Here is a 23356-nt window from a genome sequence, read left to right as displayed (position 1 = left end):
GTGTTGAATGTTGAATGTTATACAGCACTTTTGACCCTTAGAAACCTGAGCAAATTAGCTTGATTTCTTTCAAAAACATGGCAAGTGCAATGAGCAACTTAACAAGAAATGTCCCAAATACTAGTAAGATATTAGTAAAACGTTACAAGAAAATTATCTGGAAATGAGAGGAAAAAAAAACAAAGAAATTAAAAAAGAGAGAAGAAAATGACCTTAAGAAAGTCCAAATAAATAAGTAAAAAATAGATATATTTTTGTGTAACATTATTTGTATAATATAATTATAATAATTACAAATGCAGTTTTCTGGACATTTTTCCTTTTTTTTGGTTAACATTTAACATAGCATAATCCTCCCACAGCAAATTTTAAAGTAATTTTCTTGTCGCTTTTTATTTTTTTGTCAAATTTCTGGACATTTCTTGCCATTTGCTCGTTGCGCTTTTCCCAGGATTTCAAAAGAAATCAAAATCTTTTTCAGGTTCTACAGGTTAAATGCACGTGAAAGGCTTTTGAATGCACCACAACAACTGATATAATCCAGGTTCTGAATGCTCGAGTACATTTTGCAAAAAGTGCTTTTGTGCTTTGAATGCCGAACTTTTAATAGTACTTTTTTATGTTGTATATTAGTCCTTTTACTCAAGTAAAGGATCTGAGTACTTTTTCCACGGCAGAAGCCTCCCTGTGTCTTCCTGTGGAGATACAATCAGACTAACGAGCTCCCCGTAGCAGCAGAGTCCACTGTCTTTACATGGATGACCTGAGCGGCCGCACGATTAGCTTATAGAGCACGCAGTTGCATGAGCAGGGGACAAGATGTCATTAAAGGCGGTAACAATTATTAGGGTCTAATCTTAAGTCTTAGTGCATGTATGAGTGCTTGCTCACTATCTGCACGTGTGTGTACATGTGACGGGGTGCAATTGTGTACAGATTTGTATGTACGATACAAAGCTGAGGGCGTTTATTTTAACAGAAAGAGCACTCTGCCAGTCACAAACACGTCACACGCTACATGAACACTCCCCACTGTCTGCTGGGGGCTGCTGGCCTGGGCCAACCTTAGCCCCTGCACTCTCCAACACCAGATGTAGGTCGGCGAGTGCTGCAGGGGCTGGGGGATGTGGTGTCAGTGGGTGTGCGTGTGTGAGTGGGGAGGTTGTGGTGTTTTGTGCGAGCACGTGTATGTTTGTGCAGACTTACAAAGGGGGAGGAGATAGAGTGATGATTGTAGTGGATGAGTTCATCATCAAGGACATGGCCCCCAGCACACTGTCTCCATTGCTGTCACATTGCATCGTCACAAACAGACCACATGAAGCCTGACAGCCCGGCAGACCAGACTGAGAGGACTCTCACTGGTCCTTCACTGTGGCTCTCTATTATTTTTCTTCTCTTGCACTCTCCAAGCCTCACTTTGCATTAACAGCTTATTAATTAAAATGTAATAGGCAATTGGTTTGGGGACATTGTGAGGGTACCTGAGCTCCTCTGCAATGACTCCTTGACTGAAAACAATGTTATAATGTGTTTTTTTTTCCTGATGTCGCAATAAAAAAATATACTTCCACTCAAATTTAAACGCTGTATGCTCTAACAAGATGAGTGCAATGAATGAGTCAGAGAAACTTAATGCTCTGCGGCACCCAAAGGACCAGATTAAAACGTTGACCCGTGGATTAGTCTGGGTAGCTGTGTGAACTTTACACAGGGTCCAGCTCATGAGGATTGTTGATGTGTCTGACTCTAAGGAACAGTTGTTTTCATTTGGACCTCTAATATTAGCTGTACACCAAATTCTGTACTCCATACAAATTCAAAGCAGGTTTTAAGTTTGTTGCATAATCACATGGAAAAGGTGAGAGAGAGTGGTGTGAAGCCTATAGCCCACTGATAAGATAAAATGATAAAATGATATTTTATTCTCATTTGGTTAAGCATATGGGATATCATAGTTATGCATATGATACTCAACTAATGACCCGAGGGCCAAATCTGGCCCACAGTAGGGTGCTGGATGGCCCATCCAATCATTTTCTAAATCACAGTAAAAATATTGATTCATACTGGGAATTGTTTTTGTACTTTTACTATACATGAGGTGCCAGAGTGCATAAAACAGCATTAAAATAGAGCTTGCTCATCAAAAACACAAATTTATTGATCTTTTTGTCAAAATGAGTCAAGTTCTTTTGTGTGAAATTCAACATTTATGATATTGCAAATTAGGGGTTGACAGATTATCTGCCTCGCCGTTTATTGGAGCCCACATGGCATTTTGCTGATTATCTGTATTAGCATTTAATTTTAATGATGGTGGCTAAAACTAGTTAATTATAAAGTAGCAAAGAAAGTGTCAGCATGGGAGGAACTGTTATTCTGCAAAACTTCAGGGAGCTATTTTTATTTATTCATTTTTTATTTAAATTCTCACTTGACTTTATGAAGCGAAATTGCTGGAAACTTGCTGCATATAATGTTAAAGGTTTCAGTTTTGGTTAAACATTTGCTAAAGGCATTTAAGCAAAGTTTTTTCTTATAATTATATATATATATATATATAATCTGTCAATGAGATCTTATATATATATATATATATATATATATATATATATATATATATATATATATATATATATAATTCTAAATATTGAGAGAAAGATTTTCATTTTTATTGTAAATGCAAATCAGTTCCAAATATCAGTTATCAATCTCATTAACTACTAATCAGTATCGGCCCTGAAAAACAAATATCTGTCGACCCCTATTACAAACCATTAAACCAACCACTAAACCTAATACTATCTTTTTATTTCATATCTGGCAAAATGCAGAGTAACCTAACTCACTCTAATAACAATATTCCTACATAAATCCTGCCTCTACATATATCTATATCCATATACATACTACTTTTAGTGCTTAAAAAAAAAGATTTTGAAAAAAGACTGTTTTTTTGATTTGTCAAAAAAAAAAACAGTCCTAAATTTGGTCAAATCTTATCTTTAAAAGTTCTCAAAAAGCATTAAATTAAAGTATCTGATAGTGCAACAGTTGCATTTTTAGGGGTTTTTTGCCAATAAATCCCTCCTTCACTCTGACTGTTTCCATCTCTGTCTAGTAAATCGCTGCTGTGTGAAGATGCAGTCAGTAGTGAAATTCCTGTAATCTTAACTGATTACAGTGGTGATAGCAGCCATGCTCGCTGCGTGCCAGTTCCAGCACATCCCCCACACACTTTCTCCCTATCCTCCTTCTCCCTCTCTCCCTTATCATCACAGCTGATTGCACTGCTGAAGTCCAAATGAACTGTTAACCCCGTCTTCACCACGGCCATAAATAGAAACCCCAGAATGGCATTCGGGCAGCGATAAAACAATGCATGAGTGTGTCGGCTTGTTTTGTAGATCAGTGGAGTGGACCGATGTGTCCAAAGTCACCATTTGTTACTTAATGGAGATCTGCTGTGAAAGGACTGGGATACACAGGCGCTGACATCTTTAGGCAATGAGCTACATATGCCATAGCCAATGATGCATGTAGCAATAATGTATTAATGATGCACATAAATATTTTAGTTGCTTTTCACAATGTGAACTATTGGTCTTGGGTTTCTGCTGAGCCATTTACTCTGAATGCTGCTTGCCCTCCACACGCACTGCAGTTGTTCAACCATCTGGTTTAATGTGCCATCCATTAGACTGACATTAGAGAAACTACTGCTGAAGTGTGGCTTCAGTTAATTCTTGATAATTACATCTTCTGGGAAAGAATTTAGTGATCTACATTTTTTAATAAAAGAGTTTAACACTCTGGGAGGGTGCCATGGGGCCATCACAGCTTCTATCAGAGCAGTTTTAAAGGTCCAGTGTGTAGAATTTAGGGATATATATTGGCAAGAGTGGAACATAGTGTAATCATGTTTTCTTTAGTGCATAATCACCTGAAAATAAGAATCATTGCGTTTTTGTTATCTCAGAAATATTTACAAAGGGAGCTCGTCCTTGTCCGCAGAGATAGTCATCTTGCATCTCCATGTTTCTGCAATAACTCAGAACAGACAAACCAAGCACTGGCTTAAGGCAGCTTTATTCATAAAGCACATTTTTTACAAGAGGGCAATCCAAAGTACTTTACAGAGCAATAAAATATAAAACATATTAAAGGATGGAGACTTACAATCACGGATGTCCCGATCTGCTTGGAAGGATCATTATGTGGCCCGCTTTGATTGGGATCGGTTATTTTGACCATGTGCCCACTTGATCCTTTGTGTACGTCCACTGTTACATGGGTGTCGTTAATGGAGAGCATGATTGAATGATTCCATTTTTTGCAGCCTTGTCACAAATGGTTACTCCAAAATAAATCAATGTGGAAAAACTAAACTGGAAAAATTGATCTCCTGGGCTGAGTGTAACAATAACATCAGACACAAACCACATCAGACAGGCCCCCGGGCAGTGAATTTAAGATGCCTAATCTGTGTGTCCACGTATAAATCATTTGGGTTTTAAACTATTTGGCTTATAACCCTTAAGAAAAAGAACAGATTTCCACTTGCAATCACTTGTCACAAGTTAAGTCTTGCTCTTTTCTGGTCTGAACATTAGTTGTGAGGAATTCGACCAGAGTGATTTTTTTCATCTGTTTTGATTCAAGTATATTCAGTGGCCTGAAGAGGATCCAATATTTCACAAAAACTTTAAGAAAAGTCAGAAAAAAATCACCATAATTTGGTGTACCAGAGACACATGTGCACAAATGCTTAGAATGCACCAATCCAACTGTGTCTGCTGGAGCTACAACCAATATTTTTTCAGTATAGACTCATCTGCTGATTGTTTTCACAATTTATCAATTAATCGTTTAGTCTATAACGTGAAAAAATATGAAAAATACTCATCCAGTTTCCCCCCAACCCAATGACATCATCAGTTTGCTTCTTTTGTCCAACCAACAGTCCAAAATGCAAAGACCTTTCACTTTCCATCATAAATTACAGAAAAAAGCAGCAAATTCGCACATTTAAGATGCTTGAACCAGCAAATGTTTAACACCTTTGCTTGAAAAATGTTTCAAGCAAAAAAAAAACTATTCAACTAGTTGGCCAATAATTATCTTTAGATCAAGTACTTGAAATGTTGCAGACAGAGCACTGATCCCACACCTGTGCTTGCTTTTCCCCAAATTTAAAATTGGTGTATGTCATTGCTATGAAATGTAACATCAGGTTGAGGATTCTTCTTAAATCTACCTGAGATATCCTAAATAATGTCATCATCAATGCCAATATGGATCTATATATATATATATATATATATATATATATATGGATCCAAATTCTACACTACTTAATGTTATTGTGCTGACTAGCACTGACACAGTTTTGTTAAACATTAAGCCCCACAACCTTTCAACACAGAAACCACCAATTAAGAAAATACACGTTTATTGAAATCAGTTCAGTTAATCAGTATCCTTATGTAATATTGTGACACAGAAAAATAAAGCTGCATTACAAACAGACTTTCCTGAAATTCTGATACACTGTTTGCAACAATACTGTATTGTATATTTTTTTAACAATCTGATATCAAAGCATGTAAAGATGTAGCTGCAAAACTATCCAAACACAAATCAACTCCCACTTACAATGTAATATTCAAATATTGTTAAAAGCAGCCCTGACATATTAAAAGAGAAATACAAGAGAAAATGCATTATGTTTACAGGGCTGAGCAATATGACACAATATGATAAAAAAAATACAGTGTTTGTGTATAGTAAAAAGGTACGTGGAAGTCCAACAGGAACTGTCAGTTACCACTCACATTTCAGAAATAAATCTGGGAAAAAAATCTGAGTATTTGCTTTGTGTTTTTAATTAGACAATAAAACTGTGTGTTACAATATTAAAAAAAAAATTCCACACAATTACAACAATGAGCAGTATGTCATTAATATTGATATATTGCTCAGCCCGTGCTGATGAGACTGTGGTGGGAAACAGAAAAAAAATCAACAGTTGCACATTGCCACATATTGTATTACAATGCAAATTTTAATGACTGTGAATATTAAAAATACTGACAACACCTGAGAGGTTACATTAGAGGTCAGTAACGGTCATAATGTGGTCTCTGATTATAGGAGTTGTATCCCTGGTTGGAGCTTGGATGGCCTGATTGATACCCGCTCCCATGCCCCCATTGCCTGTCCCTGTCTCGGTCTCGGTCTCTGTCATGCCAGTGTTGCTGCCCGCGATTGTCCCCTCTCCAACCACGGTCTCCTCCCCAGCCACGGCCTCGTCGGTTGTGGTACCTACATGGAGACCGACAGAAATTACCACTCAACCTTGAGCAACAGGTACTGATGCATGCATAACATGGATCACATAAAAACACTAAAAAATGAAATGGCCAAGTTTTTTCTTGAGTAAATCTAGATGTTTCCACTGAATTTCTCTAACTTATCAAACTGAAAAAAAACAGATTTCTCCTTTACATGACGGTTAAGGCAACAGGTTTGTGGACAAAGTCGATAAGAACCGGGTTTTTAATTGCATGTTTTAAGTGCATGTTAAAGCACTTAAGACTAATTTTTGTAGAGTTTTTAGACTTGCCTTTTGGTCTTACTGTTTGCACTTTAATATTCCTGTCTAAATTTTATGACCGTTGCTTTTATCTTTTATCACTAAGCATTGATAATGTCTGCAACAGAAAGGTGCAATAGTAATAAAAGTTTACATTGTAACCTAAACGAGTTGACATCAATAAACCTCAAGTGAAGTGGAAAGAGAAACAATATTTAGATGGTTTTTATCCCCACAATATAACATAATTACACCTTTAACATATTGAATATAGAGAAACACAATTTTAAACTGTACAGCCAAATGATGGAGTATTTTGGAAAGGAAATAGCTAAGAATTGTTTTGTTTTTTATGGACGAAAATAGAAAAAATATTCTTGTGGCTACATTTAAAATAATGGGAGTACCGCACAGCCTGTGAAAGCAGTGACTCGGGTTCAGCTGGAGCTTTTGTTAAACTCTATATGGATACATCTCTGAAAGCACAAGAAGCCAGGTAACCATACAGGTTGTAAACAAACACTCTGGTTAGTCAGAGTTGTTTGGAATTTAAAACAAAAAAAAGAGAGAGAGAGAGAGTAGTGGTTAAACTTCAAACAAAACTGGTCAATGTAAAATAGCACTATTCAATTAAAAAAATAATAATTATGAAACCACAGTGTCAATTCAACAGCACTGACTGCTGCTAAGTTGTTATTTGCACATTTATTCCCATATCAAGACTGGACACTTAACTTAATTAGCACATATCAGTTGGCCCTTTTATCTTTATACCTGTAGTGGGCATTTTTTTTAAAAATAATTTACTTTCTATCAATTTTAGGGACTGTGTTTGTAGGTTTTCTGGTTTGAGGTTTACTGTATGGTGTTTTAGTGCTAGTGTCTTCTAATGATGAAACCTATTCTGCATTTTACACCTGAAATCTGAGAAATGTTTCTCATTATGCCCTGCACAAAAAACATATGGTGAAATGACAAAAAAAACTTTAATTAAGCTTTAAATACCTATGAGATGCATTACAGTTTTGCCATAATAACATGAGATCACTAGGACTATATCACAATCTTCTTCCATATTTAAATCACACTCAATAAGTGCTATATGATAGAGCGTTACTCACTTGCTTCATTATTAGACAGTCACTCCTATTCTCCATTGCTATATCAGCACTAGCCCTAACGTTGAGACCTGAAGTTACATTACCTGTCCCTGCCTCTGTGGTTTCCACCTCCACGACTCCTAAAGTCCTCGACGATGGGTGGGGGGTCAGCTGGCCGGTTCAGATACTCCTGGTACTCTTTGTCTTCCGATGTGAATCTGTGGGCAAACAGCTCCTCATAGTTCTGTGGGTTTTCTGTTGTCTCGGCCATACTGCAATGACAGATGAGAAGCTGCAGAAGCACGGCAAATGGACAAAATTCCAAAACTTTTGACAGACTTTTCAAGGACCCATAATAAACACCATGACCATTCACAATGTATAACACAAAAGATCTGTATAGTATTCTTTACTTCAAACTTTAATTATTGTGTTGAAATTAAACAGCAAGCTTGGCAAAACTCTAATAGCTCAATATGGCCGTACTTTAAATACCTCTATAGGTACTTCTACAGGCTTTAATACATTTGCCTTTTATTAAACAATAGCTTTACAAGCACTTGTATCAGTCTGGCACTACCTTTCAATATTATGGAATATTATTAGGAAAACTTATTGTAACAATTACTTTATTATAGGGTTAGGTAAAGGCTAATATTTAAAGAGCCCAAGATGTAAAACCTTGTTTGTCCTATTTTACCTAATATCCTACAGTACCTGCCTAAACCCGACACAACAAAATTCCATTACTTTCCAAAACTTTCAATGATTTTTGCTAATTCAGTGTCATCTCCAGGCCTGGAAGATTAAAGTGAATTTCCACGACTTTTCCAGGTTTTTAATGACCATCGAAGTCGTGTAATAAGACAGCTAGCATATTCAGACGTTTTTATTATATAAAGTGGCAAATAAGTTTGCTTTCATGTGTCTTATTTTTGCTCTCCTGCATGCCTAATCCCCCGTGCGGAACAAAACAAATAAACTGATCTGGATGCGGTATGCTAACGTTAGCCAAACAGGCACACAACACAAAAATCGCAATAAAAGCACTATTGACGTTAGGTTGGAGACATACCTTCAATATCGCTGGATTTAGAAACAAACTGAAAAGCCACAAAACGACTTCTGTGGAGATGTGGGAAGAAGTCTATCGGTAACGGTACGTCGCTGAAACGCTTCCCTCCCGGAACAAACGAATCTATTTTAATGGTTCCGAGAGCGCGCACCTGCTAGTGATTGATGGCTGTTACCTGTCGGTTAGAAACAGGCCCAACGTTTCACACCGTTATAGTCTGTTATTTTGTAACAACGGTCGACTTTAAACCCCGATTTATTAGGAAATATATTAGTTGAATATGCTATTGAAGGGAGTTAATGTGAATTTGCTGTAAATTAGATTAATTTAGGAGAAAGTGCCAACTGCTGAACGCCGTCGTGGTTACTTGAAGGATGTAAGTGCACCTGAATTTAGAAAACTAATCATCGTTGTTGGTCAGTTTTCAACAGAGTGTTTTGTTATTTTTACGGATTTAATTATGTCGTGGTTTCGGACCACGATTTGGGATAAAACACCGACTAAAAACCGCAAACACAAACCGCAGATACCACGTGACGCTGAAGTTAGGCTCAAAGTAACAGCTTCCGATTCAGCATTTACATTTACTCTTTTAAGCAGGAATTTACCTCTTTTTGATTTAGATTAACACAAATCTGAAACTCTGTTTTTGTCGACCTTGAGCCTCTCTGGCATAATTTAGATTAGATTTGACCTGTTTTAGGTAGTGTGGTTTTTCATCAGGGTCTGGTCCAATTAAGTCTACTGTTTAAAAGGTAAGGTGAAAGCTTACTCTGCTTTTAAAACTGTGTTTTAAATAATAATTAGCCTCTCTGGGATAAATAGTCTATATCTGACCCATCATAATAGTGGTTTCCAAAAGAGACGTGGTCCAATGTGGCCTAGATGTGAAAATAGCAGTGAAATGTTTATTTTATTTTTTTGCATTTTCACAAATAGAATAAAGGTTTCACAAATCTGAAACTGTATTTTCTATCAACCTTGAGCCTTTCTAGCATCTTCTAGATTAAGTTTGACCTGTCTTAAGTATAGTGGTTTTTCATCTGGACCTGGACTAATGTGGTCTACTTTTGAAAAAAAAAACAAAACAAAACAAAACAAAAAAAACACAGTAAAAGCTTACTCTTTGCATTTTCAGAAATAGAAGAAAGTTTTAACAAATATGAAATTGTGTTTTAAATAATATTTAGCCTGTCTGGGATAATCTAGTCTAGATTTGACCTGTCTAGGTATAGTAGTTTTGACAACACCTACCTCTTTGTTTTGCGTTTTCACACAGAGAATAAAGGGTTCACAAATCTGGAACTGTCTTTCATATAATACTTAGCCTCTCTGGGACAAATAGTCTAGATTTGACCCGTCTAAGTATAGTGGCTTTCAATAGAGACGTTGTTGCAGTGTGGCCTATATGTGAAAATATCATTGAAATGCACACTATTTTACATTTAAACAAACAGAATAACGGTTTTGCAAATGTGAACGTGGGCTTCAGACAGCCACGAGGATTTACTGTAAACGTCTAACATGCTTTTACAACAGCAGTAGGTGCAAAAAACCAATGTAGCCTCAACTGCTGAATCTGATGCTAACTTCAGTGTCGTAATTTGGGCTAAAATCCTGACCAAAAACCGCAGACACACACACACACGCCGCAGATACCACAGGTTTTATAAAAGTGTGGGTGGCTGTGGCAGAAGCGTGAGCAGGTGTAAGCCGCTCAGTGTCGCTGCTGCTGCCGCGTCACATGAAACAATCCTGTTGGGGAGGAAGAAACTCTGCGCAGCGAGCAAGCAGCGAAATGCAAACATTAACTTAATTCATCAGGGCCGATTGCCTGAAGACATCGAGGAAGAAGCCATAGCGAAGTGGGATTTATTGTGTCGCGCATCTGAAGAGGAAAAACAAACAAAAGAGAAAAGAAACTTCCTGAAATGAGCGGGGTACTGCCAGAGAGAGCTTGACAACCCGGTGAATCGAGTTTACGAAGAAGTGCTCTCATATTTCAGTTGTCTCTCAGCAGCAGGAGGACTTGTTCGGAGCTGGTGGACTCTTTGGGTCATCTGTGGACTTTGACTGCGCTTTAAAACACAATTTTCCCGTGTCAACCGGCAGCAAAGAGATCCGATATATTTAAAGGAGTTGTTCCTCAAGTCCGCGGCAATGGGGTGAGTAATCCAGAAAGCGCTGCCCTTCAGAGCGTCTGATGACACCTGCGCTGACTGTAATGTTATGTGTGCGTGCGGTGAAAATACGACAAAATGCCTCCATATGACTATTTAACCCGTCTAGCCTCTGCGTTTATGTAATTGCCATTCTCATTGTTGCCAAATGCCTGTCTGTATCTACTGAGAGCGGGGGGAGACCCCAATTTACTCTTTTATAGACAGATTGGAGATTTGGAAATGTTGGTATTTTAACTCTTCGAAACCTGGATCACCGTCAGTTTTCTTGTGCTGCGTTCAGACGCCTTTCACAAGGTATTTGACCCCGCAAACCATGAGCAAATTGATTTGATTTCTCTCTAAAACAAAGAGGAAGAGGCAATGACCCACAAATGTCCCATAAATTGCAAGAAATTGGTAAAAGATGACAAGAAAACTGCCTAAAAATTAGTTTTTAAAAAAGGATTTTCAGAAAACTATCCAAAAATAGAAGTAAACTGTATTTATTATTATTAATTTTATTCTTGTTTTTTTTTTTAAGTTTGGGTTTTTTTGTAACTTTTAAAAGGAAATTCTGCAAATTTTTGGCCCATGTCTTGTTAAATTTCTTGTTTTTGAAAGAAATCGAATCAATCCACTCAGGTTTTCAAAGGGTTAAGAGGTGATTTATGCTTGTTTTCTGTGTGTGTGTGTGTGTGTGAGAGAGAGAGAGAGAGAGAGCAAGAGAGAGAGAGATTTTACATGTGTCATATTTCTAATTATGAATCTATTTATAATTATCTAATGCAGTGATACTCAAGTTATGGTCTGCGGGCAACATCTGGCCCCTGATAAGGTGCAGAGTGGCCCCAAACCATTTTCTTCAATTTTTTTGTACTTTAAGTATTATTAAGGTGCCAGAGTGCATAAACAACATCAAAATAGAGCTTTATTATCAAAACAGTGCCAGTGGAGGATCCCCTGCACCCCCTGACAGAGGTCCTAGCTAAGCCCCTAATGTCCTAAAATCCTAGAAACATCTTAAAATCCCAGAAAGTCTTAAAATCCTAGAAACATCCCAAATCCTGGAAATGTCCTAAAATCCCAGAAACATACACAGGGCTGCTGTGACTGGCCCCTTGCCTCCTGTAATTTTGCAAAAGTGGCCCCCAAGCAAGGTAAGTCTATTACCCCTGACCTCGTGGGTGGATCTAATTCCTCTTTGAATACTTCAGCTCCTCCTCATGTGTCTGTAGGAATAGAGGGTGATGCTATGGAGGTGGTAAAATCAACACTGCCCACCAATAAGGACTTTCTTGAAGTATGTATGTATGTATGTGTGTGTGCGTGTGCGTGTGTGTGCGTGTGTGTGTGTGTGTGTGTGTGTGTGTGTGTGCGTGTGCGTGTGTGTGTGTGTGTGGTTTCCACAGGGCTGCACTCCCACAGTTGTTTACAGGACACAGTGCATTATTTTGCCTCCATAGTCTACTGTGGTGTGAGTGTTGAGACTGTGGCTCAGTTCCATAGTTATGCAATCACCTGCTCGCTTCACATCTTCATATATTACTGGGTTTTCTTTCTGGAGTAGCCTTAGTTGACTCAGAAATTGCAATAATAACAGCTTGGTGTCATTTCATTTATTTCACAATCTGTCCCTGAATAATTTATGTAAACTTTATAAATTGCTTTTGTGACATGAGAAAAACCTTGATATATGTAAAAATATCAAGCAAGGTGTGAATAATAAGCAGCATTAATGCTCTGTCGTTAAGTACCACCCAATGCCACCGAGCTTGTGCCTCCTGAGCAGACATGTTTGTGTGTGTGTGTAAGAAACCAGTTCATCAGTCTCAGGAGTTTGGCGTACACTCACCCAGCAGGTTTGAAACTGACAATAGTCAGTAGTGTTGTGTAATGAAACTGGCCCAGTGGACCAGCAGCAAGGGCGACGGTCCAAGACAGGAGGTCACACCTGTAGAGACATGGTAACAGTTTCCTTTGTCCAGTTACCTGGTTTCACTCAGTGCCAATCTGCAGTATCACTTGACAGCTGAATAGTTTTTAGGAAGGCGGAGCAAATGTCTTCCAGGAAATTTTATCTGGTCAGCAACTCTTTTATTATTTATTATAATTTAGTTTTACATTCTGTTCTCTCATACAGGTTCACAAATTGGTAGGATTGGTTTAAGGTTACAACCACTGATTATTTTCCCTATCTGTTAATCTTGTGAGTATTTTCTGTAGTTAATTGTTTAGTCCAGGGATGTCCCAGTCAAGTTTATTTTGCTCCTGATCCCAATCCGAGTTATTTGATATTGAGTATCTGCTGATACCAAGTCACAATCCGATTTTTGTATTTACCTGGATAATACAGCTGAGCATGCACATTTCAAGTACTTTAAAGTTATTAAAAGCAATCTAGTGTATATGCTTGACAATTTAATAGCCCTGCAATGCAATACAAGAAAAAAATCAGCCTCCAAACAGTTCCTTAAGTTTTTTTAAAAAATTGATTTTATTTTTACAATATTAACAAAGTAAAAAAACTAAAAATATTTTATATGGCTCTTATCACAAATCTCAGTGCAGCATTTGTTTTATCAACAAATAAAAAGTAAATAAACTCAAAAATGTTGTCAGAAATTGCTCTCAAATCCACTAGGTGTAGCATTATAACTAAAGTACAGAATGAGTAATATAATCACAATTCTGCCTCAGCGTGGTGTTATAGCTGAAACTTTAACATTCCAAGTCACAACAAATGAAAATCTGTCACAATTCTGCTTATTACAGCATTATAGTAAAACTAGTTCACTTTAAAATGAACATCAAAAATTTCACATCCACTTAAAATGGCATAGCAGCCTAAGTTAAGCGAGTGGCAGCAATACAATAAAACTTAAATATCTGCTGCAAGTCGTGCTCTCTGTTTATGATTCCTGTGTGATAGCTGAGGATAACAAAGGATCGAGCAGGGCACATGCTCAAAATAACCAGGCCCAGATAAATAAAAAATGCCTTGATCAGGTCCGATCCCAATCCTTTCGATCCAATCTGTATATCCCTACTTTATCCTATAAAATATCCACACACAAAAAAGACTCAGAAATGCCCACTGGAAGTTATCAGACCTTAAAGTGACATCTTGTTTTGTCTGACCAACAGCAGAAAACCCAAAGTATGTATTTTATTTGTCAAAGAAGATCAAGAAAGACAATAAATATTTACATTTAAGATACTGAACCTGCCAATGTTTGACATTTTTGGTCAGGAAATGACACCAAATGACTGAAACGATTAATAAATTATTAAGCAGACTAATCAATTATTCAGCTAATTATCTCTAGGACTGCAACAAATAATGATTAGATTATTGATTAGTCTGTGGTTAATCGTTTTTTCTGTCTCATGAGTCTTAAATTTCAGAAAAAAAGATCTTCCTACTCTGCTAAAGTTTGAGGTGACATCATTAAATGGCTTGTTTTCCCTAACTAGCACCCTAAAGTCTAAAAGTATGCAGTTTGTCATTGATTAAGACAAAGAAAAACAGGAAATTCTCTCAATTGACAAGCTGAAACTACAGAATTATTTGTATTTCCTCTTGAAAAATAACTTCAAATACTTGCTGTTTATTTTTCTGAAGTCTAACTCAAGCTTGAGCTAACATGCATGCTTAATTGTGGAATATAATGTATCCTGATTATACTTGGTGATGATTCGTTGTGTCCTGCCTATAGTAACAAGTCAATATAGATGATGGTGAGTTTGTGTGTGTTTGGCAGTGGGAACTGTAGATGTTTGTCGTGTTTTTCGTAGGATTTAGGTGTCCTTTTGTCCTCACTCTTTGCTCCTAAATGGAGTTAAAGATTAACTTTAAGTCGCACAACATATTAACACCCTTGGTTATCATGCTTCCTTTGTCCCTTTCACGCCATGATCATGTGATCCATCAGTTACCCTCTTGATCTTGACACATTTGTTATTGATCTTGTCATTTGTCACATGATTTGTAAAGCTAATTACTGTATGTATTAGTCCAAATTCTAATATTTTATGTGTGTAGCCTTAAGGCTGAGCAATAGCTTAATCAAGATACAAATCTGCATATCAGTCAATTGATAATTATTGTGCTCAAAAAGTCAAATAATTTTAAAGGCTAATTTTTGATCCCAAGTGAAAGTAGACAAAACTAGAGGGTAAATTGTGGTTTAAACTATTATTCATTGCCAGAATATGACTACCATTTGTCAAACAGCAGAACATTTCACAAATCAGATGTAGATTCAAAACAATTATAACTATTTTCAAAATAATGTCCATTAATAAAACAAATACACAAAGAAATCACAGTTCTGGTAAGCAGCATCTCAAACTCTTTGTGCATACGGTTTAAACATTTTGTGAGTGTTTTAGCAGACAATTCTAACATAATACATAGACAAAACATAAATATCAACTGTTTTACAGTTTTACACCCAGAGTATTAATTTGTCCAGTTTCCCAATCCTTTATCCCATTTCTCAATAAAAACGATCACTAAAGACAGATGTTGATGACATTGTGAAGTGAAGCGGGATCATTTTAGGGCTCTGCGTTATGGATTAAATTAAATAACATATTGTTGACCAAATACCTCAATATTGATGTTGTGACAATTGTTTTTTTAAGTATAGTTTTGCAGCTTACCCTGTGCATCTCAGATTGCCTGAAAAGCCAATTCTTAAAGAATAAGCGGTCACACTGTCAGCAATGCAATCAGCATATAGCTATTTAAAATAAGCCATGCTGGGAGCAGCTCTAACACAGGGACAGATGATAATCTCCTGGCCGACCAGAGAGTGACAGCTAAAGGCTTAACACTCATTGATTAGGCTGTGTGACATGTGACGTGACAGTGGGTCTTTTGGCTGCCCGGGGAGGAGCGTATACTGTAGGCCTAATTGGAGTGTGTGTTCTCCGGCTGTGGCTGAAGGCCAGAGGAGGCGGTTTTAGAGGTGTAGTAGGGGAGCAGAAGCAGGTCTCGCTGTTTAAGAATCATGGGTAACTGAAAGGGGACATACTGACGGCGGATTGGACGTCTCTTCACCAGATGGTTGAAGCCTAGGAGGCCATCTGCTGCCATGCTGTGCTTCTGTGGAGACTTCCTCACTTCCTTTTTCCCCGAGCTCTCAGATTAAGTTGGGCTCTGCATCCTATAGCAGTGAGGTGGAGGGGGACCTGCTGTTGTTGCTGGTTTGAATCTGGCCTGCTGCCTTTGCTGCATGGGTCTGTCTCTCAGTTCAGTGTACTATATGATGCCCAGAAAAGTGTTAGTAAAAATCAAGGTCACCTTTGATAGTTAAGAACAATGAAAAAAGTCATTTGAAACAGGCAGTAAGATTAAAATGTCATACAAATGTTAAGAAAAAACACTTTCAGTGCACAGATAAAAGCCATCAACTTATCATGTAAAAGGAACAAAAAAGCATATGTTTGCCTCTTGGCATTTTATTTTAGAATACTTCTACTTCAGATTCAACCTCATTTATCTCTTTTTTTGCATAATTACATGTGCCACCTCACATGCGTGTTGTGTGATATGAATTTTAAGAATACAGCATAAAGCCATCATTGTAAAAATGCATGATAACAAGTAGGCTGAAGCTAATAATTAGATTAGTTACTGATTCATCTAGCAATTAATTTATTAATAGTTTAGTCTAGTGGTTCCTAACCTTGGGGTAAATATGGTATGGTAAATATTTGAAAATGTGTTAACAGCCCAGACACACCAAACTAACATTTAAGAACTAGTGACGACTAAGGCCAACCATTTGTTGCCTGCTTCTTGGCTAACAATCTGCACTTGAACACACTACAAAGACTACAGATATCTAGATAACTAGCACATTAGTTATGCTCCTGTGTGAGAAGAAATAACTGTAGCAGGAGGCGGCAGTCTGTAACTGTAATTCAAAAAAGGAAACTGGAGGACTAACAGGATTGAAGACTCTAGACAGTTAGAACATTAACAACACAACACGATGTTGAAAGAACAACTGTATTTACTGTGCGCTCGTGAACAATGATACAAACATTTACAAAGCGCAATGGCTAAAAAAAAGAATTAAAAATAATTATCCCATATAATGCGTTTGTTTGGATCTTACATCCTCTTGACTCGAGTCGTTTATTTGCTGTCCTCACTTCCGTTCCTCATCTAGTCCAGAGTCTAGATATCTAGTCTAGAGTTGAACTGCCAGTCAGAGCGATGTCATTTACCAGCAGGTATTGTTGGCTCTGATGCTAGTTCAGTATACTGAAACTAGGGGGAAAAAGCCAACAAAGACAGACTAGTGTGACTGTTTACTTTGTAAAATATCCCATCCACAAGTTGTATAAGCCCAAAATGACGCCATTAAAATTTCTTGTCTTGTTAGACTAACAATTCTAAAAACAAAGATATTCAATTAGAAGTATAGAGAGCTGAAAAAAAACAGCAATTCTGTGATGTTTAAGTTTGATGAATTCTTTAAGTGACTAATCAGTTATCAAAATAACTGTTGATTTATTTTTCTTATAATCAACTAATTGATTCATGGACTAATAATTTAACCACTGAATTAAATACAATAACATGCATTAAACAGTGATGTATTATACTGCTAAAAAAATAATAACTATTATTAAAACAAAAAAACCTTGTCGCTGATGTTCACTTTTGAATTTTTAATCTGACACATCTGACAGTAAGACTTCCTGGTATATAAGAGGTTTGTTGTTATCTAATTAAGCTGAAAATCTTTTAAAATTAACATTTTAAATAATCTTTTATTTAGTCAAATAATCTAGTGATAAAATGCTAATCAGTGAAATTACAAAATATTTATCAAAAGACATCAAAATCAAATTCAGTCGCACTGAATGCTTGCGTCATCGGTTCCTCCCCTCCAACGTTTGTTGCTTTCAGCACTACACCGTCTAACAAAGAAGAAGTGACTCAGACAAACCTTATAATAGAGGAATGATACTGACAATAAAGACATTTACGTCAAGTTGCTGCTAAGACAAAAAATGCTCCCGTTTGTAAATGTCAGGAGAAGATAGAAGTATTTCTGTGGAGCTGTCATCATTCTCTTTAAACCGAAAAATCCATTCATTTCTGCTATTTTACTGTTAGATATTTGTCTCACTCAGCAGGGATCTTGGTGTCTAGGTTACTGCGTGCTACAATACCTGCGCACAGACCTGTTCTTCTTTGACCTTCCTGACATCATTAGTAGAGCGCTGTGTTTATTGCGATAAAAGCTTAGGTGGATTGTAGTCTTGATTCCACTGAGCTTTCCACTCCTACTTCCTTTGCTCATTCAGTCAGACAAAACAACGCTTTCACTAATAATGCAGCCTCGCAGAGACGACAGAGAGCCTCAACCCTGTTCATCTGATACATGAACAAGATTACACCAGCTAATGAGAATCCAAGTTATTAAATTCATTTTTTTTCAAAAATGAATGCTGATTATTTGTTTCTAATTTGCCGTTTTCATATAGTCAGTCACCAGATCTGTGCACCTTGTGACCCAGATATGAGTTTTTCATTTTCCCTCTCTGACAGATTTGGGAGAAGATGTTCTTTTGTTACACACTGCCACAGGAAAGCCAATTGTCACATAGTTTATTGTCGTCAGCAACGACTGAGAAAGTGAGCAAGGATAAGTGCTCTAACTCGGTGTTCCTCCTCCTGCTGTACTGTATTTAACTGAGTAATGCAGCTTTCGTCACTTAAGTTCTTTGAATAGACAGAAATAAAAATTCCTTGTATTAGTCAGACCACTTACGTTCAAGGACAGCATTTTATACACATTCTGCTTGTAATATAATGACCTTTAGTAATTGATGTAGCCTGGTGATTATCCTGCTTTAGTGCCTGTCTCATGGAGACAAATTGGTGATTGTGGATTTAACATAACAACTTGAAGTGGTGGAGTAATGTGATGTGTTCACAGCCCATAAATTGTGCACATCAGCATGCTAAAAAGACTTGTGATGGTCCCAGAGTTGTGTCTTTTGTTAATAAGACTGTCTGTTGTGGTGCATTTCACTCAAAATGTCTGTTCAGGTTTGTTGTTTTGCCTCAGGAGGATCCAAAGGCTGAAAACATACCTACTTATATGCAGGCCAATGATCTTATGAAGTCCCACTGGCAGAGAGATGTTGTCTTGCTAATGAAGAGATCCTATAAAAACGTTACAGGCTTGTTCATATCATTGTGCCTGTAGGTCTGAACCAGATAGTACCTGGATGTACATTGGGCTGGTTTATTCCTCTTTAGCCCATTTCACACTCCAAACATGGTGTAAAGTCCAGACACTGTGTGTTGATGCTATCTTTCTGCTGACCCGTTCAGAGGGAGACTTGACACCTCTGTAACAACGCTGCCAGTTAAAGGGATATTTTGTCGAATTTCATCCAGCTTTCAATGAAAATTGTGTGGGTAGTATGTGTCGATGAACTGGTAAACTTCTCTCCACTTAACCAGTGCCTAGATATCTCTTCTCCCCCACAGCGAAACTGACCTTCCTTTTTCTCTGTTGTCTTAGATCATGTAGCACCAATTTTAAAGGTATTTGCATCTTTCTACTGCAGAAATGGCCTAGTTTTATGTGAGGTCCTTCTTTATATTAGTGAAATCCTTATTTTAGAAAAAAATGCAGGGGTGAAAGCCACCAATTTAACATGTAAAAGGAAAGAACATTTTTTTATGTTTGCCTCTCTACATTTCCTTTTCTGCATCTTCAGATTTAGCCTAATTTATCTCTGTTTGCATAATTAATGTGTGCCGCCTCTCATGTATGTTGTGTGAGTTTTAGAGCTGGCAGTGACATTATGTTTACTCTCTGTATGTGGAACGTGAAGAATGTTGCAGTACGGATACCAGAAGCTGTTCAGATTTCTGTCAAACAGGCTCCAAATCCCTACAAGGTCTGATTAGTGTTTGACCTCCAATTTAGAAATCACTAATCAATAATCTAAACTGCTGACATGTGTCACTTTCATTTGGACAGAGAGGTAGATGGCTGTGATTGATGGGCGAAGTTTGTTTTAGAAATTAGCTTGAAGTGAATTCCTAAACTCAGGAATCTGGACGAGGCTGTTCTCTCACTCGCTAGTAAAAAAACACACACCTGAATTCTACAGGCGCAGCAGAACACAAATGCAACGTGACCGCAACCCTTCGCATTAAAATCACCATCCAAACTGTTAGTCAAAGATAGAAGCCGCCTGCTGTTATTCACACTTCCTCTCAGGACACGGTGTCATCCTGCATCATCTTAAAATGTCGACTTAAAGCAGGAGGATTATCCCTCCCTCAGCAAACTTCACTTAAAGTCTGCAGAATACAGTGTTTCTGTAAATCACAGGTAGTGATCAAGCAAACATTTCAAAGGATTTAAGAAAACAGGATGCAGGCACGCTTAATCATGCATCACACAATATTGCTGAAGCTCAGAGGTATTGTGCAATTTCTTTGCAGACGAACATGGCAGCCTTTTGCAACACCTTCCCTAAACAGAAATGAAATCAGCCATTGGGTGTCATGTGTTTTTTGTAATATATAAATTAAATGTAAAAAGAAATGTTCATATTTCGAGGTTTGCCTTAGTCCTCAGGTATCTGACTGTCAGTGCATTTCTTCGTTTTTAATTTGTTCTTTCACCAGAACACAACACGACTGCTGCATCATCAGTGTGGACGGGCCCGAGGTGGGTGTGTAGGTGTACGTAGGCATTGACAGTGCGATACTTAGTCAAACACGCACCCCACACACAGAAACACACACACACACACACCTGTAAATTATTTAAAGGACCAGATGGGGACAGAGCAGTCAGCGGGAGAAAGAATCCAGTGGTCATGAAGTCCCAAATGTCATCTTCTTTTTTTTTTATCCAGTAAAATCAATCTACCTAATGCTTTTTATCTCGGAAAAGCAGATCACTGGATTCCACCAACAGTTGTTTGAGTGCATCCATGTGTTCAGCAGTGGCCTTTCACTTCTCTTCCCCTGCCAGTGTGAGCTGGCTCCAGACACTGCCACTGCAAAGGTCAGCGTGTGTGTGTTTGTGTGTGTTTTGCGTGTGTATGTAAAGCAACAACAGTGATCTGTATAATGGGTTTTGTTGTTCCCAAAGCAGATGAAGACTGAGATTAGGGCTTAAAAAGGACAGTGAATTTATTAGGCTTTCATTTCTGTGAAAACCATAATCCCAATGGAAGTAAAAGCTTTATTAGCTCATGAATTTTTTCGCTGCCTGCCTGCCCGTCTGTCTGACATTATTTTCCCCAGGACCTTACAGTAGTGCATTAAAGTAATACTGAACCGGATGTCCTCTTGACAAGTTGCTTTTGCCCGTTGCTGTACGGCATTGCAACAACAATGGCACCATCTGTACCCTGTTAATGAAAGCTCTCTCCATACAGCAAATGTGCTTATGTTTCACTAGCTTTAGCAGCTTTTTGTTTGGTATGATTTGACTTTTTAAGAGCATGCTCTCAGATGATTTTGATTAAGGCTTCTTTTTTAAAATCACGTACCCCGTGCTCTTAAAAAACACAATATTTATAATGGTGTTTATTACTGTGACCAGTTCAGCACCCTTATGCCCACTTCACGCATTGAGTTGAAATCCTTTATGTCATTAAAGTAAATGGCAGGCCAAGCAAGGAAAGTAATTGAGGATGAAGGATCAGGAGTTCACAAGGTTTACAACAAAATACTGACAATGCTGTCATGAGTTTACCAGAAAAGCTCTCTCCTGGGGCCATGTTTGTAACCAAGTGAGAAGACCATGTGTTAGTGGTCTGCTTTTTTCAGTAGCTCATTTTCAGTGATCTGAAAGCATGTAAGGGCCTTTACAGAGAACAGGTAGACCAAAATCCAGTGGAAAAGTAATGCATAGAAACAAAACAATGAAAAGTACAGGATACCAAACAGCTTGTTTTGAAGAAAACAAGGCCTAAGCAGCATAACCAGGACCGCCAGCCTCAAGGGCTGTTCATGTCAAACACTTCAGACCAAAATAAGCTAATTCCAATACAATTAATGCAATCGTTGGCTTTAACTTTTTTAGTTTTTAGTTAGTTTACTTTAGTTTTTTAGTTAGTTTAGTTTTTAGTTAGTTAGTTTTTAGTTTAGTTTAGTTTTTTTAAGCGTATTCCTTTTATATTCTATTTATGTTGTTTGCTCTTTATTCTCTTTGTTCTTACTGTATGGCACTGCTACACACCAATTTCTCAGTTTTTGAGATCAATAAAGTATATCTATCTATCTATCTATCTATCTATCTATCTATCTATCTATCTATCTATCTATCTATCTATCTATCTATCTATCTATCTATCTATCTATCTATCTATCTATCTATCTATCTATCTACTCACTGAGGCAAATTAAATACCCTCAGTGCTTTTATGTAAAGTGCTTCATTGTAGTTTGACCATACACTGTAAAAATAATTGGCAAAGCTACCTTTATGTCATCCATTGATTTGTAGACTCCCGTTTTGAAGCATTTGGGCTGCCGCCATCTTGTTTTACAGGCTCAAGCGGCCTTTCAAGGAACTGCAGTGTTTTTGCACTTCCATGTTGTCTACATTTTTCAACCCCAGAGGTTACTGCTTTAGTATGACACAAATTTGCTCTGTTAACAACCCTTGGCAGGTGACAAGGCTGACTTTTGAGGGAACGCAAAGTAAGCGTCCGAAAGAAGTAAGCTAGCATATAAGCTGTGTCTTTCTAGATTTATACAATTTAACATCCGCACATCGCCATATGCATCCCTTCCTTTGATTATCTATAATCCGCATGTTTATTAGAGCTTAAATTGCGTTTCAGGGAGAAATTCTGATTGTAAACTTTAACTTTGTTTGTTTACAAAAAGACACCACAGGGCAACTTAAAGCCCCAGTAGGTAACTTAAATATAACTTTTAAAAATCCAACTCTTCTGTTGGTTGTCTTCTGTAAAAGTGAAAGCTTTTTGACATCAGTCTTCTTTTGTTTACTTGTCTTTGCCTTTTGTGCTGTTTTTGGCTGAGTGAGTGCATGCATGATGGAGTGGAGCTTGGTAAGACCATCTTGATCATGAGACCTCAACATTCTGCTTTTCTCCCTGTCTCAGCCTGGACTTTTGTACCACCCCAGTAAATTTCAATCCACCACAGTCTACCTGGCCAATCAGGGATCTGCTCTGTAGCTGAAAACATAGGCAGCCAATCAGGGACTGCGTTATAGTTGATGACATAGCATGCAGGCCACTGCTTTCAAACCAGTAAAGGTGACAAGCGCTGCAACAAGCGTCAACTTTAGCGTTAGCAGAGTAAACACTGCGATTAGTGAAGTAAAATCACTAATAGAGGTGAAAACAGCAATTAAACAAGGACAAGGGAATGCACTTGCAGAGT

General features: G+C 37.6%; 2 protein-coding genes across 3 annotated transcripts in view; one reads left to right on the top strand and one right to left on the bottom strand.

Annotated features, from left to right (window-relative positions):
* Positions 1 to 5438: 5438 nt before the first annotated feature.
* Positions 5439 to 8928, bottom strand: LOC121944969 (RNA guanine-N7 methyltransferase activating subunit). Its single transcript, XM_042488954.2, has 3 exons — positions 8774 to 8928; positions 7803 to 7970; positions 5439 to 6327 (listed from the first exon to the last, which is right to left on the bottom strand). Exons 2-3 carry the CDS (start codon positions 7967 to 7969, stop codon positions 6123 to 6125), a joined length of 372 nt encoding a protein of 123 aa, XP_042344888.2. The 5' UTR covers position 7970; positions 8774 to 8928; the 3' UTR covers positions 5439 to 6122.
* Positions 8929 to 8953: 25 nt separating this feature from the next.
* homer2 (homer scaffold protein 2) overlaps positions 8954 to 23356 on the top strand; it is a 46117-nt gene continuing 31714 nt past the window's right edge. The window contains exon 1 of one of the 2 annotated variants that reach the window (XM_088075770.1): positions 8954 to 9149. In XM_088075770.1, coding sequence (XP_087931896.1) covers positions 9148 to 9149 — 2 coding nt within the window. In that variant the 5' untranslated portion in view covers positions 8954 to 9147. Of the gene's footprint in view, positions 9150 to 9973; positions 10939 to 23356 lie in introns of those variants that run through there. The other variant, XM_042492357.2, reaches the window with a different exon arrangement.

This window comes from Plectropomus leopardus, chromosome 1 (assembly GCF_026936395.1).
Source record: "Plectropomus leopardus strain MGB_pleo_1.0 chromosome 1, ASM2693639v1, whole genome shotgun sequence".
Lineage (NCBI taxonomy): Eukaryota > Metazoa > Chordata > Actinopteri > Perciformes > Serranidae > Plectropomus > Plectropomus leopardus.
This window is presented reverse-complemented; position numbering and strand designations above follow the sequence as displayed.

Bases quoted from the DNA above. Each gene is read 5' to 3' on its own strand.
- LOC121944969 (XM_042488954.2), bottom strand. From the start codon at position 7,969: ATGGCCGAGACAACAGAAAACCCACAGAACTATGAGGAGCTGTTTGCC. The intron at 6,328-7,802 runs GTAATGTAACTT...GTCTCCATGTAG, and splicing joins AACCACAGAGGCAGGGACAG to GTACCACAACCGACGAGGCC.